At 47.9% G+C, this 19936-nt stretch overlaps 1 protein-coding gene across 4 annotated transcripts in view; it reads left to right on the top strand.

Annotated features, from left to right (window-relative positions):
• LOC142249916 (40-kDa huntingtin-associated protein-like) overlaps nucleotides 1–19936 on the top strand; it is a 72850-nt gene that overhangs the window by 20297 nt on the left and 32617 nt on the right. For all 4 annotated transcript variants that reach the window (XM_075321900.1, XM_075321897.1, XM_075321898.1 and 1 more), the window contains exon 9: nucleotides 15334–15415. In XM_075321900.1, the coding sequence (XP_075178015.1) occupies nucleotides 15334–15415 (82 nt within the window). The remainder of the gene's footprint in view (nucleotides 1–15333; nucleotides 15416–19936) is intronic.

Consider the following 19936-nt stretch of genomic DNA (forward strand, 5'->3'; position numbering starts at 1 on the left):
TGGATGACAGCAGACCGGGGTCAGGTCACGGACATCACTGGCACTGGCAGGACAAACAGGGCAGAATCAGGAACACAGACTGGATGGGAACAGGAGCACACGCACAGGCAAGTACAGAAAGTCCAGCACAGGTCAACAGGCACAGGACATCAGGAGCAACTCCGGAAATCAGGGTACAGGACATCAGGCACGGGACGTCAGGTGAAGGGCTTTAAATGTATTGGCCAAGTCATGTGAGCCCATCAGCCACGACAAGCTCTGATAAATATAATATTTATCACAGACCTCTCTTGGGCTATAAGCCTAAAAATGTAAAGGACAGGTAGGAAGCAGCACTAATTATAGGCTGAAGGGAGGCATCATGTAGTGGCTGGTGGGCTCATATCAATCACCCAAATTATGCACTAAGTACCTTCATTTTTATAAGTATATTCTATATAGCAGTCATCATTTCATATATTCAATGCTTGTATATATCTTACCTCTTACAGAGGCTGCTTTATTCCTTGGTTTGTATATTATGCAGTCAGAGCAGCTTGCACATATATACACACACAATTCCGATCTCTTCATTGTACCCACGGCTATTTGCAGCCATGACACAGGACTGTGGGCACATGAAGAAGCTCTGACATCCAGTCATGAGAAAAACTAGGTTTACACTCTTAGAATTTTTAGGTTTTACATACCGAGACGTAATAAAATAATTTTGGTCCTTAGAAGGTCGTAAGGTATTAAAATGAGCTAAATACAACCTGAGATGAATAACAGCACATGACAAATTATGTACCATTATTTAGCACAAACTAGGCCAAAGTGCAGTCTTAGTGTGTGAAAAATGTAAGTACACCCTTATAGTTTGCAGGTATTAAAAGTAATGTGTTTTTGCTAATTAACCTGAAAGCACCAGGAGATAGGGACATAAACCATGATTCCAGCTATATGTCACTTAATAGACTGGGTAAAACAGTAATAATAGACAGCGTTTTCTCTTCTGCAGATCTAGCAGAGCTCATTTGTTGAACTGTGTATAACCCGCCCATACCACAGCTGTCTATGTACATTGTATAGTGACAGAGTTACTAATCAGCGCTGGCGGCAGGGTTGGACTCAGTGCATGTGCCAGGCTGTCGTATAATGATAATCTCCTGCTGATAAAACACTGATTATACTGAAACAGAAATACACATCCCAGTATGTGACACATCACAATTATCAGGATTTCTGCTCCTATATTATGGTACTTTCAGATTATCTAGCACAAAAACTGCTGACAGATTCCCTTTAAGAGTCTAAAGCTGGGTTCACACTAAACGACAGCGACAACGACGTCGCTGTTACGTCACCATTTTCGGTGACGTAACAGCGACCTTGTAAGTCGCTGTTATGATCGCTGCTTAGCTGTCAAACACAGCAGAAGCAGCGATCATAACGTCGCTGTGTTACATGTTCAGAGAGCAGGGAGCCGCGCTTAGCGCTGGCTCCTTGCTCTCCTAGGTACAGTACACATCGGGTTAATTAACCCGATGTGTGCTGCAGCTACATGTCACAGTGCAGAGAGCAGGGAGCCGCGCGCACTGCTTAGCGCTGGCTCCTTGCTCTCTTTGCTACAGTATGCATGGGGTTAATTACCCGATGCATACTGCAGCCACATGTCACAGTGCAGGAGCCGGCACTGGCAGCAAGAGCGGAGGCTGGTAACCAGCGTAAACATCGGGTAACCAGGGAAAGGACTTCCCTTGGTTACCCGATGTTTACGCTGGTTACAGCTTACCGCAGCTGCCAGTGCCGGCTCCTGATCGCTTCATTTCGTCGCTCTCTCACTGTCACACACAGCGATGTGTGTGTCACAGCAGGAGAGTGACGACGAAAAAATGAAGCTGGACATTCAGCAACGACCGGCGACCTCACAGCAGGGGCCAGGTCGTTGCTGGATGTCACACACAGCGACAGCGACGGGACGTCGCTGCAACGTCACAGAAAATGGTGACGTAGCAGCGACGTCGTTGTCGTTGTCGCTGTGTGTGACACCAGCTTAAGTATGAGCTAGGTGCTGCTGATGAATTGCTCTTGATTAATTAATTATCAGCAAGTATGACTGCCTCTATAAAAGCAGAAGTTTGGGCAGTTTGCTGGTTTATACCATCCAGGCCTTTATCAATACAGTGCCATAAAGGAAAGACATCAGCAACGTTCTTAGAGAATAAATTATTGATGCTCATCAAAGTTTTGTGGGTTATAAGGCCATTTTAACATAATTTGGAGTCTGTCATAAAACAAGAAAGATTATTCACAAGTTTAAATCCATTCTACAAAGTTGACCATCTTTCCTTGAGTGTATGTCCCAGCAAATGCACCTCATTTCAGACCATAGAATGGTCAGAGAAATTACAGAAAACCGAAGAGCTACAGCTTAGACTCTAAAGGCCTTAGCATGTTAAATATTCAAGTTCATGACCGTACAATTAGAAAAAAAACTGAACAAGTATTGCCTGTTTGGAAGGGTTGCCAGTAGAAAGCCACATATTTCACACATCATGGCATACCAACTGTCAAGCACAGTGATGCAGAGGTAATAATTTGGGCTTATTTTGTAGCTTCGGGATCTGTGTACCTTGCAGTCACTGAGGCGACCATGAACTCTTCTGTAGACCAAAGTATTCTAGATTAGTGAAATGTGTGGCCATCTGGCCACAAACTAAAGTTAAGTAAAAACTGTGTAATCCAATGGGGCAAGGATCCCAAATACGCCACAGAATTTACAGCAGAATGGCTGAAAACAAAATCAATGTGTTGTGATGACCCAGTCTAGATCTCAACCCAATTGAAATGATATAGTAGGACATTGAGTGCTGTATGTAAACGAATGCCAACAAGTATCAATGAACTTAAAGGGGTTTTACAGCCTTGGGGTACAAGTCTGCAATTACTGTGTGACTGCAGACTTGTGAATGCTCACACTGCACTGTCAGGATTCTCCTGCGCCAGGAGCTGTGTGATTGCAAGTATTCAATTTACATATATACGGTAATATACAATAGGAGTGAACTGAGCGAGACTGGATATGTCTAGTCGGAGTGTGGTCAGAAGTATGCAAATCACATGTTTTGGGGTCACTTCATGACCTCCAGCGCTAGCACCAGAGAATCCTGACAGTGCGGTGTGAGCATTCACAAGTCCGCAGTCACACAGAGTGACTTAACTGCAGACTTGTACCATAAGGCCGGATAGCCCCTTTAAAGATGACTTTTCTTTGGATCTATTAATTTATACTAAGTACTTCCTCCAGTCTGCTCCACTGATTCTGTAATAGCTTTTTCTTTATTTATGTGCTCCTCTTGTAATAAAAATGCTAACCCAACTGGGTGTACACCACAGAACCTCTCCACGGGCATGTTTGAGTTTTTGATAGCCAGCAGCAAAGGAAAAAAACCAAATGTCCACAGGGAATTTCTGTGGTATATACAGTACCCAGTTGGTTGAAAAGAAAATTTGCATAATTTTTTCCAATTTTTTCCTGGAGGCATAACTTTGGAACGGAGGGGCTCAGTTCTGGAATTAGTGGAGCAATACCAGTTGGAGGAAGAACTCAGTTTAAATTAAAAAAAAAATCTTTTGAAACATCCCCTTTAAACAATGTTGTAAAGAAGATCGGGCCAAAATTGCTCCAGAAATGATAAGGTGATGCAGACAACAATTACTGCATGGCATTGCTGCTAAAAGTGGTTCTGCAATCTGATTCATGGGGTGTACTTACCATGTCATACTTTTTAATTTTGGTGTAGTTTTTGTTAAATAAATAGAGATGTGTAATATGTCACTGGCATATGTTCATCTGAGGTTGTATTTGTCATATTTTAAAACCTTCAAAGAAAAGGACCAGACTTTATTTTTTTCATCCAAAAATTTAAAACCATGGAATTTAAAGAGGGTTCATGACCCCATACTACAGTGTGGGCTTAAAAAAACACATCCCATAGTTACTATTATTCATCAGCGAACTTGTAGCAGTTAAAAAAAAAATACATTTCATTCCGCATAAACAAGTTTTTATACAGTGGGGAAAAAGTATTTAATCAGCTATCAATTGTGCAAGGTTTCCCACTTAAACAGATGAGGTCGGCCTGTAATTGACACCATAGGTAGGCCACAACTAGGAGAGACAAAATGAGGAAACAAATCCAGAAAATCACCTTGTCTGATTTGGCAAGATATTTTTTGCAAATTATGGTGGAAAATAAATACTTTGTCAATAACAAAAATTCATCTCAATATTTAGTTATATATCCTTTGTTGGCAATGACAGAGGTCAAACGTTTTCTGTAAATCTTCACAAGATTGGCACACACTGTTGATGGTATGTTGGCCCATTCCTCCATGCAGATCTCCTCTAGAGAAGTGATGTTTAGGGCCTGTCGCTGGGCAACACGGACTTTCAACTCTCTCCAAAGGTTTTCAATGGAGTTGAGATCTGGAGACTAGCTAGGCCACTCCAGGACCTTCATAAGCTTCTTATGAAGCCACTCCTTCGTTTCCCTGGCGGTGTGCTTGGGAACATTATTATGCTGAAAGACCCAACCACGTTTCATCTTCAATGCCCTTGCTGATGGAAGGAGGTCTCAGACTACATGGCCAAATTCATTCTTCCATGTACATGGATCAGTCGTCCTGTTCTCTTTGCAGAGAAATAGCCCCAGAGCATGCTGTTGCCACCCCCATGCTTCACATTAGGTATGGTGTTCTTTAGATGCAACTCAACATTCTGTCTCCTCCAAACACGACGAGTTGTGTTTCTACCAACAGTTCTACTTTGGTTTCATCTGACCACATGACATTCTTTCAATACTCTTCTGGATAATCCAAATGCTCTCTAGAAAACTTCAGACGGGCTCGTACATGTACTTGCTTAAGCAGGGAACACATCTGGCACTACAGGATCTGAGTCCCTGGCGTCGTAATGTGTTACTGATGGTAGCCTTTGTTACGGTGGTCCCAGCTCTATGCAGGTCATTCACTAGGTCCCCATGTGTGGTTCTGGGATTTTTGTTCATCGTTCTTGTGATCATTTTGACCCCCACGGGGTGAGATCTTGCGTGGAGCCCCCAGATCGAGGGAGATTATCAGTGGTCTGGTATGTCTTCTATTTTCTTATTATTGCTCCCACAGTTTTCACCACACCAAGCTGCTTGCCTATTGCAGATTCAGTGTTCCCAGCCTGGTGCAGGGCTACAATTTTGTTTCTGGTGTCCTTCGATAGCTCTTTGGTCTTCACCATAGTGGAGTTTGGAGTGTGACTGTTTTGAGATTGTGGACAGGTGTCTTTTATACTGATAACAAGTTAGATAACAGCACAAGAGAGAGGTGTTCAATGCCGCGCCAATAGATCACTTCAGCAGATATTCAGATCAGTGTCACTTTATTGTTATTCAGGTCGACGCGTTTCTGGAGCATCTGCCCCCTTCATCAGGACCACCAGGAATAGAAATAACATCCAATCCAGTGATTGGATGTTATTTCTATTCCTGGTGGTCCTGATGAAGGGGGCAGATGCTCCAGAAACGCGTCGACCTGAATAACAATAAAGTGACACTGATCTGAACATCTGCTGAAGTGATCTATTGGCGCGGCATTGAACACCTCTCTCTTGTGCTTTCTGTTATCTACCGGTTTTGGTGGCTGCAGCCCTGGATCTTTGATATATGCGGTTATAGTAGTTGTGGCTTCTCACAACTGCAGTTGGTGAGTAATTTTACTCCCCCCTCCCTACCCCTCACATATTGGGGTAAGACCCTATTGCGCTTGTTTCTCCACAGCTTTTTCTCACTGATAACAAGTTCAAACAGATGCCATTACTACAGGTAATGAGTTGAGGACAGAGGAGCCTCTTGAAGAAGATATTACAGGTCTGTGAGAGTCAGAAATCTTGCATGTTTTTAGGTGACTAAATACTTATTTTCCACCATAATTTGCAAAAAAAATTTTTACCAAATCAGACAAGGTGATTTTCTGGATTTGTTTTCTCATTTTGCCTCTCATAGTTGTGGTCTACCTATGATGTCAATTACAGGCCGCTCTCATATTTTTAAGTGGGAGAACTTGCACAATTAGTGGCTGACTAAATACTTTTCTTTGTCGCTCCATTGGGAGACCCAGACAATTGGGTGTATAGCTTATGCCTCCGGAGGCCACACAAAGTATTACACTAAAAGTGTAAAGCCCCTCCCCTTCTGCCTATACACCCCCGGTGCATCACGGGCTCCTCAGTTTTTATGCTTTGTGCGAAGGAGGCAGACATCCACGCATAGCTCCACAGCTTAGTCAGCAGCAGCTGCTGACTAGGTCGGATGGAAGAAAAGAGGGCCCATAACAGGGCCCCCAGCATGCTCCCTTCTCACCCCACTGTGTCGGCGGTGCTGTTAAGGTTGAGGTACCCATTGCGGGTACACAGGCAGGAGCCACATGCTGTTTTCCTTCCCCATCCCTTAATGGGCTCTGGGTGAAGTGGGATCCTAATCGGTCTCCAGGCACAGGGACCGTGCTCCCTCCGCAGCCCCTGGGAATCTGCTGGATAGGAGCCGGGTATCGTCAGGGACAAGGCCCTGCTACTGTGAGGTACTCTGTGTCCCCGTGGGGACAGCGCATGGAGCGCTGGTGCCATACACATTGCAGCACTGCTGGGTGTGTTAGTGCGCCGGGGACTACCGCGCATGGAGCGCTTGTGCCATACACATTCCAGCACTGCTGGGTGTGTTAGTGCGCCGGGGGACTACCGCGCGGCCGCGCTTATTGCCGGCCGCGCTTATAACTTTAGTCCCCGGCTTCTGCGGCCTAGTGTCGTTTATTCCCGCCCACAGGCCTGCCAGTCAGGGGAAGGGCGGTACGCTGCACAGATCGTCAGCGCTGAGGGCTGGAGCATACATTAGTATCCTCCTCCCTCCTCACTCAGTACACTGGGGCACTAGATTCCCGCACTTTTCTTGGGCACGCCCACGGTCCCCTCCTCCCCACAGAATGCCGGCAGCCATTCCTGTCAGCGATTCAGACGCTGGAGAGGAGAGACAACACAGGGAGACCCAGGCAGGGAATCTGGTGATCACACAACCGCTCTGAGCGGTCGGTAAGCAGCACCTGTGGTGCTGGCCCCACTGAGTGCCGAAGTGTATATATATATATATATAGGCTGATAGGCTATATTTTTGCACTGTACGGTCGCTCTGTTGTTTTTTGGCTATATACCCTCCTGGATTGTTCTCAGAGGAGACAACAGCATGTCGTCCGCAAAAAGCAAGGGTGCCAAAGCACAGGCGTACTTTGCAACCTGTACCTCATGTGCAGCTATACTACCGGCAGGTTCCACTGACCCTCATTGTGTGCAATGCTCGGCCCCTGTGGCACTTACTCAGCCGGAGCCTCTGCTACAGGTGGCCCAGGTGGAACCACCTGCTACCACTGTCCAGGTGACAGGGACGGAGTTTGCAGCTTTTGCTGACAAACTGTCTGAGAGTATGGATAAATGGTCTGCTAAAATACTAGAAGCCCTACAGTCCAGACCGGTGACTCAGGCCCCGGGCACTGTTCAATCTTTGTCCCCTGGTCCCCCTCAATTGGAACAGCAAAGTGCCCCTGGGATGACCCATAGGTCACAGGGTGAGGTCTCTGACATGGACCGCAGTCCCAGACCGCCTAAGCGGGCTCGCTGGGAAATTCCCTCCACCTCATCACACTGTTCAGGGTCTCAGCAGGAAGACTCTCTGGAGGATGAAGCGGAGGTAACAGATCAGGATTCTGATCCTGAAGCCGCTCTCAACCTAGATACACCTGAAGGTGACGCCGTAGTGAATGACCTTATAGCAACCATCAATCAGGTGTTGGATATTTCTCCCCCAGCTCCTACAATTGAGGAGTCAGCTTCTCAGGAGAAATTCCGTTTCAGGTTTCCCAAGCGTACACTGAATACGTTTCTGGATCACTCTGACTTCAGAGAGGCAGTCCAGAAAAACCGAGACTGTCCAGACAAGCGTTTTTCCAAGCGCCTTAAGGATACACGTTATCCTTTCCCCCCTGATGTTGTCAAGGGCTGGACTCAGTGTCCTAAGGTGGACCCTCCAATCTCCAGACTGGCGGCCAGATCCATAGTGGCAGTGGAAGATGGGGCTTCACTCAAAGATGCCACTGACAGACAGATGGAACTATGGTTGAAATCCATCTATGAAGCTATCGGCGCGTCGTTTGCTCCAGCATTCGCAGCCGTATGGGCACTCCAAGCTATCTCAGCTTGTCAGGCGCAGATTAATGCAGTAACACGTACATCTGCCCCGCAGGTCGTGTCCTTAACCACTCAGGCGTCGGCGTTTGCGTCCTACGCCATTAATGCTATCCTGAACTCTGCGAGCCGTACGGCGGTAGCATCCGCCAATTCGGTGGTAGTCCGCAGGGCCATGTGGCTACGTGAATGGAAGGCAGACTCTGCTTCCAAAAAGTTCTTAACCGGTTTGCCATTGTCTGGCGACCGCTTGTTTGGTGAGCGATTGGATGAAATCATTAAACAATCCAAGGGAAAGGACTCATCCTTACCCCAGTCCAAACCAAACAGACCTCAACCACGGAAAGTACAATCGAGGTTTCGGTCCTTTCGGACCGCGGGCAGGTCTCAATTCTCCTTGTCCAAAAGGCCTCAGAAAGATCAGAGGAACTCCGATTCATGGCGGTCTAAGTCACGTCCTAAAAAGACCGCCGGAGGAGCCGCTCCCAAAGCGGCCTCCTCATGACTTTCGGCCTCCTCAAACCGCATCCTCGGTCGGTGGCAGGCTCTCCCGCTTTTGCGACGCCTGGCTGCCACAGGTAAAAGACCGATGGGTGAGAGACATTCTCTCTCAAGGTTACAGGATAGAGTTCAGCTCTCGTCCTCCGACTTGTTTCTTCAGAACATCTCCGCCCCCCGAAAGAGCCGATGCTCTTCTGCAGGCGGTGTGCACTCTGAAGGCGGAAGGAGTGGTGATCCCTGTTCCTCTTCAGCAACGGGGTCACGGTTTTTACTCCAACCTGTTCGTGGTGCCAAAAAAGGACGGATCCTTCCGTCCTGTTCTGGACCTAAAACTGCTCAACAAGCATGTGAAAACCAGGCGGTTCCGGATGGAATCGCTCCGCTCCGTCATCGCCTCAATGTCCCAAGGAGATTTCCTAGCATCAATCGACATCAAAGATGCTTATCTCCACGTACCGATTGCACCAGAGCATCAGCGCTTCCTGCGTTTCGCCATAGGGGACGAACACCTTCAGTTCGTGGCACTGCCCTTTGGCCTGGCGACAGCCCCACGGGTTTTCACCAAGGTTATGGCAACAGTGGTGGCAATCCTACACTCTCAGGGACACTCGGTGATCCCTTACTTAGACGATCTACTTGTCAAGGCACCCTCTCAAGGGGCATGCCAACACAGCCTGAACATTGCTCTGGAGACTCTCCAGAGTTTCGGGTGGATCATCAACTTTCCAAAGTCAAATTTGACACCGGCCCAATCACTGACATATCTTGGCATGGAGTTTCATACTCTCTCAGCGATAGTGAAGCTTCCGCTGAACAAACAGCGTTCACTACAGACAGGGGTGCAATCTCTCCTTCAAGGCCAGTCACACCCCCTGAGGCGCCTCATGCACTTCCTAGGGAAGATGGTAGCAGCAATGGAGGCAGTTCCTTTTGCGCAGTTTCATCTCCGCCCACTTCAATGGGACATTCTCCGCAAATGGGACAGGAAGTCGACGTCCCTCGACAGGAACGTCTCCCTTTCTCGGGCAGCCAAGGCTTCCCTTCAGTGGTGGCTTCTCCCCACTTCTCTGTCGAAGGGGAAATCCTTCCTGCCCCCATCCTGGGCGGTGGTCACGACGGACGCGAGCCTGTCAGGGTGGGGAGCGGTCTTTCTCCACCACAGGGCTCAGGGTACTTGGACTCAGACAGAGTCCTCCCTTCAGATCAATGTTCTGGAGATAAGGGCAGTATATCTTGCCCTAAAGGCGTTCCAGTCATGGCTGGAAGGCAAACAGATCCGAATTCAGTCGGACAACTCCACAGCGGTGGCATACATCAACCACCAAGGCGGGACACGCAGTCGGCAAGCCTTCCAGGAAGTCCGGCGGATTCTGCTATGGGTGGAAGCCACAGCCTCCACCATATCCGCAGTTCACATCCCGGGCGTAGAAAACTGGGAAGCAGACTTTCTCAGTCGCCAGGGCATGGACGCAGGGGAATGGTCCCTTCACCCGGACGTGTTTCAGGAGATCTGTTGCCGCTGGGGGATGCCGGACGTCGACCTAATGGCGTCCCGGCACAACAACAAGGTCCCGACATTCATGGCACGGTCTCAAGATCACAGAGCTTTGGCGGCAGACGCCTTAGTTCAGGATTGGTCGCAGTTTCAACTCCCTTATGTGTTTCCTCCTCTGGCACTGTTGCCCAGAGTGTTACGCAAAATCAGGTCCGACTGCCGCCGCGCCATCCTCGTCGCTCCAGACTGGCCGAGGAGGTCGTAGTACCCGGATCTGTGGCATCTCACGGTGGGTCAACCGTGGGCACTACCAGACCGACCAGACTTGCTGTCTCAAGGGCCATTTTTCCATCTGAATTCTGCGGCCCTCAACCTGACTGTGTGACCATTGAGTCCTGGATCCTAGCGTCTTCAGGGTTATCTCATGAGGTCATTGCCGCTATGAGACAGGCTAGGAAACCAACGTCCGCCAAGATCTACCACAGGACGTGGAGGATATTCTTATCTTGGTGCTCTGATCAGGGTTTTTCTCCCTGGCCATTTGCCTTGCCCACTTTTCTTTCCTTCCTTCAATCCGGATTGGAAAAAGGTTTGTCGCTCGGCTCCCTTAAGGGACAAGTCTCAGCGCTCTCTGTGTTTTTCCAGAAGCGCCTAGCCAGACTTCCACAGGTACGCACGTTCCTGCAGGGGGTTTGTCACATAGTCCCTCCTTACAAGCGGCCGTTAGAACCCTGGGATCTGAACAGGGTGCTGATGGCTCTTCAGAAGCCATCTTTCGAGCCAATGAAGGATATTTCTCTTTCACGCCTTTCGCAGAAAGTGGTCTTCCTCGTAGCAGTCACATCACTTCGGAGAGTGTCTGAGCTAGCAGCGCTGTCATGCAAAGCCCCTTTCCTGGTGTTTCACCAGGACAAGGTGGTTCTGCGTCCGGTTCCGGATTTTCTCCCTAAGGTGGTATCCCCCTTTCATCTCAATCAGGATATCTCCTTACCCTCTTTTTGTCCACGTCCAGTTCATCAATGTGAAAAGGATTTGCACTTGTTAGATCTGGTGAGAGCACTCAGACTCTACATTTCTCGTACGGCGCCCCTGCGCCGCTCGGATGCACTCTTTGTCCTTGTCGCTGGCCAGCGTAAAGGGTCACAGGCTTCCAAATCAACCCTAGCTCGGTGGATCAAGGAACCAATTCTCGAAGCTTACCGTTCTGCTGGGCTTCCGGTTCCCTCAGGGCTGAAGGCCCATTCTACCAGAGCCGTGGGAGCGTCCTGGGCATTGCGGCACCAGGCTACGGCTCAGCAGGTGTGTCAGGCAGCTACCTGGTCGAGCCTGCACACTTTCACGAAACACTATAAGGTGCATACCTATGCTTCGGCAGATGCCAGCCTAGGTAGGCGAGTCCTTCAGGCGGCAGTTGCCCACCTGTAGGACGGAGCCGTTTACGGCTCTATTATGAGGTATTATTTACCCACCCAGGGACTGCTTTTGGACGTCCCAATTGTCTGGGTCTCCCAATGGAGCGACAAAGAAGAAGGGAATTTTGTTTACTTACCGTAAATTCCTTTTCTTCTAGCTCCAATTGGGAGACCCAGCACCCGCTCCTGTTCCCTTCGGGCTGTTGTTCTTTGTGTACACATGTTGTTCATGTTGAATGGTTTCAGTTCTCCGATATTCCTTCGGATTGAATTTACTTTAAACCAGTTTATAATTTTTTCCTCCTTCTTGCTTTTGCACCAAAACTGAGGAGCCCGTGATGCACGGGGGGTGTATAGGCAGAAGGGGAGGGGCTTTACACTTTTAGTGTAATACTTTGTGTGGCCTCCGGAGGCATAAGCTATACACCCAATTGTCTGGGTCTCCCAATTGGAGCTAGAAGAAAAGGAATTTACGGTAAGTAAACAAAATTCCCTTCTTTTATCCCCCACTGTATAAATAAATTAACAAAAAAAAGTTAGTTTTTATGCCTTTTTAGAAGGTTTGGTTGAAAAATATAAATCTGCATTCCTAATGGGTTATAGTAATTATTGTATTTTCATTAAAACCGTCTTTTTATCTGAAATCATGTTTAGTAGTGGTCACTTTGTGCAGTAAAGGAAGATTGCAACCCAACCATTTAATTGCCGCTGATTAGTACCGTATTTTTCGGACCATAAGACGCACCCTGGTTTTAGAGGAGGAAAATAAAATTTTAAGCAAAAAATGTGGTCATGAGACTGTTACGGGGCGCGGATATGCTGCTGACACTGTTATGGGGGTAATGTCCCCAAATTCTCTACTAAGGTGCCCCATCCTGGTAATGATCCTCCTGCCTTGTATATGATCCCCATCCTTGTATCCTTGTATATATGTCCCTCATCCTGCTATATAGCCCCATCCTGCTATATAGCCCCATCCTGCTATATACCCCCATCCTGCTCATAATATACCCCCATCCTGGTATATGCCCTCATCCTGCTATATACCCCCATCCTGCTCATAATATACCCCCATCCTGCTATATGGCCTATATCCTATGGCACAGAAAAAAATAAACGTTTATACTCCCCTTTCCTCACTCCCTGCAGCATCGATCATCTTCCTGTCTGTGTCAGTAGCAGCACTGCTGACCTGTGTGGAGCCGTTCCCCTGCAGCATCGCGATGTCCTCCTGTCTGCCAGCCCGCTGATGTGTGTGAAAACTAGCAGTGCGCACAGGGATGACGTCATCCCTGTGCTCACCGCTCTTTACACAGATCAGCTGGCCGGCAGAGAGGAGGACATCGCGATGCTGCAGGGATCAGTGGCCGGTGAGTATACTGTACTTATTCACTGCCTCCCGCGCTGATGATGATGCACGGGGTGGCAGTGAATACAGCCGCACATGATCACTCCAGTCTGTAGTTGCCAGCGGTGAGCGCTGTTTACTATGCGTGCACCTCCCCACCCATCATCCCACCCACCTGTCAGTGCCTGCTTCAGCGCTAAGAGATGATGGGCAGGAGGATGCATATGAAATGAGCGGGTGCACGTGGTCATGGCAGGAGCTGCTACAGCCTGCTCGTGCCGCCGATGACCCGCTCCACCGCAGCACCCTCATTCCCTGCAGCCCTACATTCAGGCTATAAGACACCCCTCCCCCACTTTCCCCAAACATTTGGGGGGAAAAAAGTGCGTCTTGTGCCGCCCCTGCGTCAGCAGCCGGGCTGCTCAGATCCGGATCCGCGGTGGCTCGAGGGGTGTCCGGACCCGGTGGTCGTGCAGCCACTCAAATGAAGGGGGTATCTACAGGTGATTGTGTTTAGAGTTCGTGACGCCACCCGTGGTATGTGGTAATTTGGAGTACCACCGCTGCAGCTGGGAGTACCCGGGGGTGATGAAGTGGGGCAGCCAGGTGTTAGAACCCTCCACGGGTAGGGGGGATGCCCCGGGACTCGGTGATTGTGTTTTGGGGAGTGCCGTGGTGAGTGAAGTGGTCACTTGCGTACTCACTCAGTCCATAAAGATGACACCGACAACTGGATAAACCAAAGTTTTGGATAGCGCTGCCACTGAGGGGAGCTAGTTCGGGTTCCGTGATGTCGATGTCGAGCGCGATAGCACCCGCCTCCGTCGTAAGTGTGATATTGTGTGATCGCTGCCGTAGCGAACATTATCACTACGGCAGCGTCACACGCACATACCTGCTCTGCGACGTCGCTATGACCGCCGAACAATCCCTCCCTCAAGGGGGAGGTGCGTTCGGCGTCATAGCGACGTAGCGACGTCACTGCGGCGTCACTAAGCGGCCGGCCAATAGAAGTGGAGGGGCGGAGATGAGCGGGATGTGACATTCCGCCCACCTCCTTCCTTCCGCATTTCCAGTGGAGGCAGGTAAGGAGATGGTCGACGCTCCTGCGGTGTCACACATTTTTTGATTCAGGACAACCTCTCCGTGGTGAACAATTTTGGCCACTTTTGCGATCGACTAAGGTTGCTCGTACGTGTCACATGCTGCGATGTCGTTAACGTCGCCGGAAGTGCGTCACAAACACGTGATCTCGACGATAATACGTTAACGATATCGTAGCGTGTAAGCCCCGCTTAAGTTTACTTCTCTGTTGGTCCCGGTAGTATGGAACTAGTCGGGTCCCGCTCCCCACTATAGGTAAGTGTGTGAGCTTTGTCTCAGGGTTCACGCTTGGGATTTCCTGGACCGTTTTAGTGGAAAGTCCTATCCCCCTCGTTGCGCTAGTACCTCGTTTTTTGGAGCGGGTGGAGAGCGGATCTTGAAGGCTCCATTCTCGTTGGGTAAATGGTCAGGTTTCCTGAAGCTACTCCCTGACCTAGGGTCCACGTACCCAGTTGTGCCCTGGTCCCAGCCCGGTGATGGTGCAAGGCCGCCTGCTGTCCTCGACAGTTCCGTGCCCCTTGCCACGATCCCCTGCGACCGGGGGTCCACACTCCTGACCTCCCCTAACCAACCCCCCAAGTGGGCGACCCTATTCCATTCAGGTCAGCCACTGGTGTGTCTGGTGGGGTGTGGTGCAGAGTGTACCTAGGATTTTAACTAGCTTTTGTAGGCAACACCATATAGTTGGGGACCCATAACCAAGAAGGAGGTGGATATTGCACGGGAGAGCAGATTGCACAATACCCTGTGATGATCTGATAGTTCAGGGGCGTCACACGTCTTATAGTCCGAAAAATACGGTATCTTTACCTTTCACCAAATTTTTCAGATTGAACTGTTCACACGATGTAATAGTGGCAGCAGAGCTGAATAAAGTGTTTTGGGTTTTTTTTTTCCTTTTTCTTTTAAATTTCATCTCTACGTTGAGATATTAGTAATAAAAGCATTTGGAACCTAATCCGTTAACTTTTTTTTTTAAGTTTAAAGTGGGTGTAATCAGATAGTTTTCACTGGGGGTGTGTACTTCTCCCAGTGAGATGCTGACCAATCATAATCAGGCAGCAACACAGTAGAGAAAGAACACGCCCCCCCATAGCGGAGAGCCTACTCCTATAGAATAGTTGTGTCTACCCTTATTACATAATAAGCCAGTGTGTGATAATTCCCAGCAGTATGTTGTGTACTGATGTAACATCCTATCTTGTTTCAGCCTCCTCCTCAAAAACTATTGCCTGAACATGCACAGACCCTGGAGAAATATGACTGGGAAGCGTTTGACAGTCACAGCCATGGTATGAACGGTTACATATTATTTTATGCCTGCTAATATGATCCTTCCCAAGCTTAGACTATTAGAGGACATAGAAGTAGTGAGAAGTGTGGCAATAACCCGCATTACATGCCTTACTGCTATGTGCTAACAACCCATTGTACATCCAGTCATTTGGTATTATTGTCATAAATGTGTCTTCCTCATGGTACAGAATAAAACACACTGAGCTCTGAATTTACTGCTGATAACAAGGATTTTCATTTATTACACAACTCTTAAAAAACATGGCCGAAGAGCAGAGCACTGTAGAAGTTTCTGACCACTGTAGGGGACATGGTCACACTTGTAAAGGGCGTATGTCGTATTTAAACTACGTATACAGTCCCTATAAAAATCATACCTGCAGTATAGATTTCCCTTCTTTAGTTGTATGGAAAAACGCTTTAATTGAGGCATTGTCAGTGCTCTCTTGGCGTGGCAAACAGTTCACAGCACTGTTTTGACCCCTGAATCATCATGCCGCATGCTCATTAGCTTGATTGACAGCGCTACCTTGCCCTGCCCCAGCGCTCCACAAATTGAATACCTGGCCCTGCTCGTCTGCACTGACACTGCAGGAGCTGAGCAGGCGTGCACACATGATGCGTCGGTGCGGACATGCACTCATCCATCTCTCCTGTCTGCAGTGTCTGCTTGCAGCTCACACTGCAGCGGGCAGACGCAGCAGACAGGAGAGATGGATAAGAGATTGCTCAACCTGATACAGTGTGCGCATACCTTTTCAGCTTCTGCAGTGTCAGTGCAGGTGTGCAAGTCCGGGGATTCAATCAAGCAGCACTCACTCTGGGCAATGGAGTGCTGTCCATCAAGCTAACGGTGCACTCAGCTCTTTGCCACACCAAGAGAGCACCAAGGACTCATTTACATATGAAATGAATGTTTTACCCAACTAAAGAAGGGAAACCTGAGGATGGGGAAGGGAGGGGGCATACGATGTAAGTGGTGAGTTGATAAAGGAAGGTTCAGACTGGAAGTACCCGATGAGCCGGTTGGAGGTGAGGCAGCGCCATGGGAATACAGTGAGGCATCCAACGCTAGTTATGATTTTTAAGGTGTGGCATAGGGGCAAATCTCTTTTAAATGTTGATGGGCCATTGGGGTATTGGCCACTATGGCGGAATTTGGATCTGCAAGAAGTACAGAAGTTGGTTGGCTTTAGGGGATGGGAAGATAGAGGGATTTGCTTGGTGTCCCAAGTTATGCAGGGCAATGTTCTTAAAAGCTTCGAACAATTATGAACGGAGTTTTGTCTTCCACATTCCTTTTTCTATCAATATCTGCAGTTGCGACACGCACTAGAGAAGCAGGGGAGATTGGGCTCCGTGAAGGTGACACACAACTCCACGCTGTATGCCTTAGCTATATCTGAATCCTCTAGATGCCTCATATCTGATCTATATAAAAGACTGTTGTCCTCCCATTTGAATAGATTTCCGTTAGCGGTTAAGACTAAGTGGGAGACAGACCGAAGCCCCATAACAGATGATCAGTGGTCAGATATATTGGAGCAGATTCCCAAAATGGCAGTCTCAGAGAGCCAGAGGCTTTCTCAGCTGTTTCTTATTCATAGGGTATACAGAACACCTAGGTTTCTGTTCAAGATTGGACTTAAGGCCGCTTTACACGCTAAGACATCGCTAAAGCGATCTCGTTGGGGTCACGGAATTTGTGACGCACAACCGGTCGCTTTAGCGATGTTGTTGCGTGTGACACCTATGAGCGATTTTTGCATTGTCGCAAAAATGTGCAAAATCGCTCATCGGTGACATGGGGGTCCATTCTCAAATACCGTTGCTGCTGCAGTAACGATGTAGTTCCTCGTTCCTGCGGCAGCACACATCGCTCCATGTGACACCGCAGGAACGAGGAACCTGACCTTACCTGTGTCCCGCCCGCAATGAGGAAGGAAGCAGGTGGGCGGGATGTTACGTCCCACTCATCTCCGCCCCTCCGCTTCTATTGGGCGGCCGCTTAGTGACGTCGCTGTGACGCCGCACGGACCTCTCCCTTAGAAAGGAGGCGATTCGCCGGTCACAGTGACGTCGCTAGGCAGGTAAGTAGTGTGACGGGTCTGGGCGATGTTGTGCGCCACGGGCAGCGATTTGCCCGTGTCGCACAACCGATGAGGGCGGGTACTCACGCTAGCGATATCGGTACCGATATTGCAGCGTGTAAAGTGGCCTTTCGGCTAAATGCGCAATGTGTTAGATGTGGACAAGAGGGGGCTCACTTAATGCATGTAATGTGGGAATGTGGACACATAGGCGAATTTTGGAAGCAAACCTTGGGACTCATAGAACAGGTGTTTAATATCAAGATTCATCCCTCACCCCGTCTTTGTTTCGTGAACCTGTGGGAGGATGGAGTGGATCCGGATTCCCCAGTAGCTCTGGGTATATCTCCCATCCTATACCAAGTGAGAAAATTACTAGCGTATCACTGGCTTGATCCCTCGCCTCCAACTATAGTAGAGCTAAAAAATTAAATTGAATAATTTACTTCGACTGGAGAGAGGAGTATATCTGAAGAGGAGGGCACTGGGCAAATTCTATAATATCTGGCGGCCCTGGATGGATGTTCCTGGTCTTCCCTCCAATGCGCTAATACAGGATAGCATACTGGATAATTTGTTGTTATGTTTGCAATAGGGGGGCACCACTGAAGTACTGGGAGCTTGGAAATTCCATATGGTATCGGAGCCTCTGGGGGGCATTGAGAAGAGCAACAGAAATAATTTTGGTGTACCGAAAAGAGAGGGAGGGTTAGATGTGATTGAGCAGAAAATGTTGTGGAGTGACATGGTCGGAGAATGAGTGTTGAGCGGGACAAACATAGTAGGAAAAACAACTTTTATCCTTAATGACTTTTTGTTATTTTAAAGAAGTTAAGTAGTTCAATTGGTTAGTTTATGGAAAATCAAAATACTATCATAAATGTGTATGAGGAGTAATTGTATAGCTCTGCATAATATGATGACGTTCAACCTACTATGGTAATGTACATTTATGTTATGCAATGATCATTTCTCTGTTTTGTACCCTTGTACCAGTGTTTAATAAAAAAAGATCTGATTACAAAAAAAAAAAAAAGAAGGGAAACCTTTACTACAGGTTTGACTTTTCTAGGGGTGGGGGAAGAATAAGGCTGTGTAAGTAATTTGAATCTAGAATGGGGGTGACACACTCCCTTTAAGATTTCCTTAGAGGATCCCCTTGGTGGCCTTCATAATAATGAAGATTAGTCCCCTCTGGCTATGTATTCGTGGAGGAGGTGGAGACGTTACTGTGTAAAATCGAGCTGTCCCCATTTTATACCTGATAGATGAGGCTTTATTGAATTCAGAGAGGAGTCTGCGGTGTCCTCTCCTCTTCCCATTGGTTAAAGAAACAAAAGACCTTGGCCAGTCATTCATTTGTATGAGGGAGTTGAGAAAGATATGTTTTTGCCAAAATGACCTTTATGTAATGTGTATGGGGATCTTTAGAAGTCTAGGGTGGTGCAATTTTGAGATATGGCCCCCTCGACCCGGTATATCATTTGTCGTCTTAGTCAAGTGGGCATGGCCATTATCTGTTCTCTATGGGAGTTTTGATGACTATGCCTAGTTGGCTAACAAGACTAGATTTATATACATGCGTTAGGGGGCCATATTTCAGGAACAGATAGGAGCAGGAAGAAATTAAAAACATCACCAGGTTCAGGAAAACAATAGCATTTACACCAAGTGAAAAAAATTACATTTTTATAGCAAGTGACGGGTCTTCTTTGAGATCATATTTCTATTAGTCTTTGTCTGAATTTACCCACTCAATAAAGGGGATGAGTCACCAGGTTATTGCAACTTTATCTGAGACTAGCATGATGTAGTGACAGAGACCCTGATTACATTGAAGTATACCTTACTGGGTTGGTTGTTGTTGTTCAATAAAATCAGTGTTTTATTGTCAGGAGATTATCACTGGAGGACTAGTTGTCTCATGCCATGTAGTCCTCCTGCTCTGAATAACTCCGCCCTCACCACTGATTGGCAGCTTTCTGCCTAGTGTACACAGAAGGTGCCAATCAGTGATGTGGGTGGGGTCATACAGAGGTCAGCATTCAGAGAACTGTCAGATCGCTGTAATCGGGGTCTCTGCCCCTACATCATGTTGTTGTCAGAATACTTAGCAAAAACCTCATGGTCGATTAATGTCAGTGCCTTTAGCTAACAAAGAGAGGAATAGACACATGCTGGAGGAAATACCTCTGTGAGATAAGTACAGTGGCTTACATCCTTAGCCGGTAATATCCATGTAATTATGGGGTTGAAGCCGCCTGCGTTTTATGTCATCACTAAGGTATGGAACGACAAAACAATGAGATAGAGACGTTCTTGTGTCTTTTTCGGGTGTAGTTTGCGTTTTAGTATTTGTGGATTACATAAACTCCAGACAATCGCAGCCTTGAATCAGCAGTGGTGTCTCATCCTGGAGTGATGTGT

The sequence above is a fragment of the Anomaloglossus baeobatrachus genome, chromosome 8, assembly GCF_048569485.1.
Source record: "Anomaloglossus baeobatrachus isolate aAnoBae1 chromosome 8, aAnoBae1.hap1, whole genome shotgun sequence".
In the NCBI taxonomy this organism is placed as follows: Eukaryota; Metazoa; Chordata; class Amphibia; order Anura; family Aromobatidae; genus Anomaloglossus; species Anomaloglossus baeobatrachus.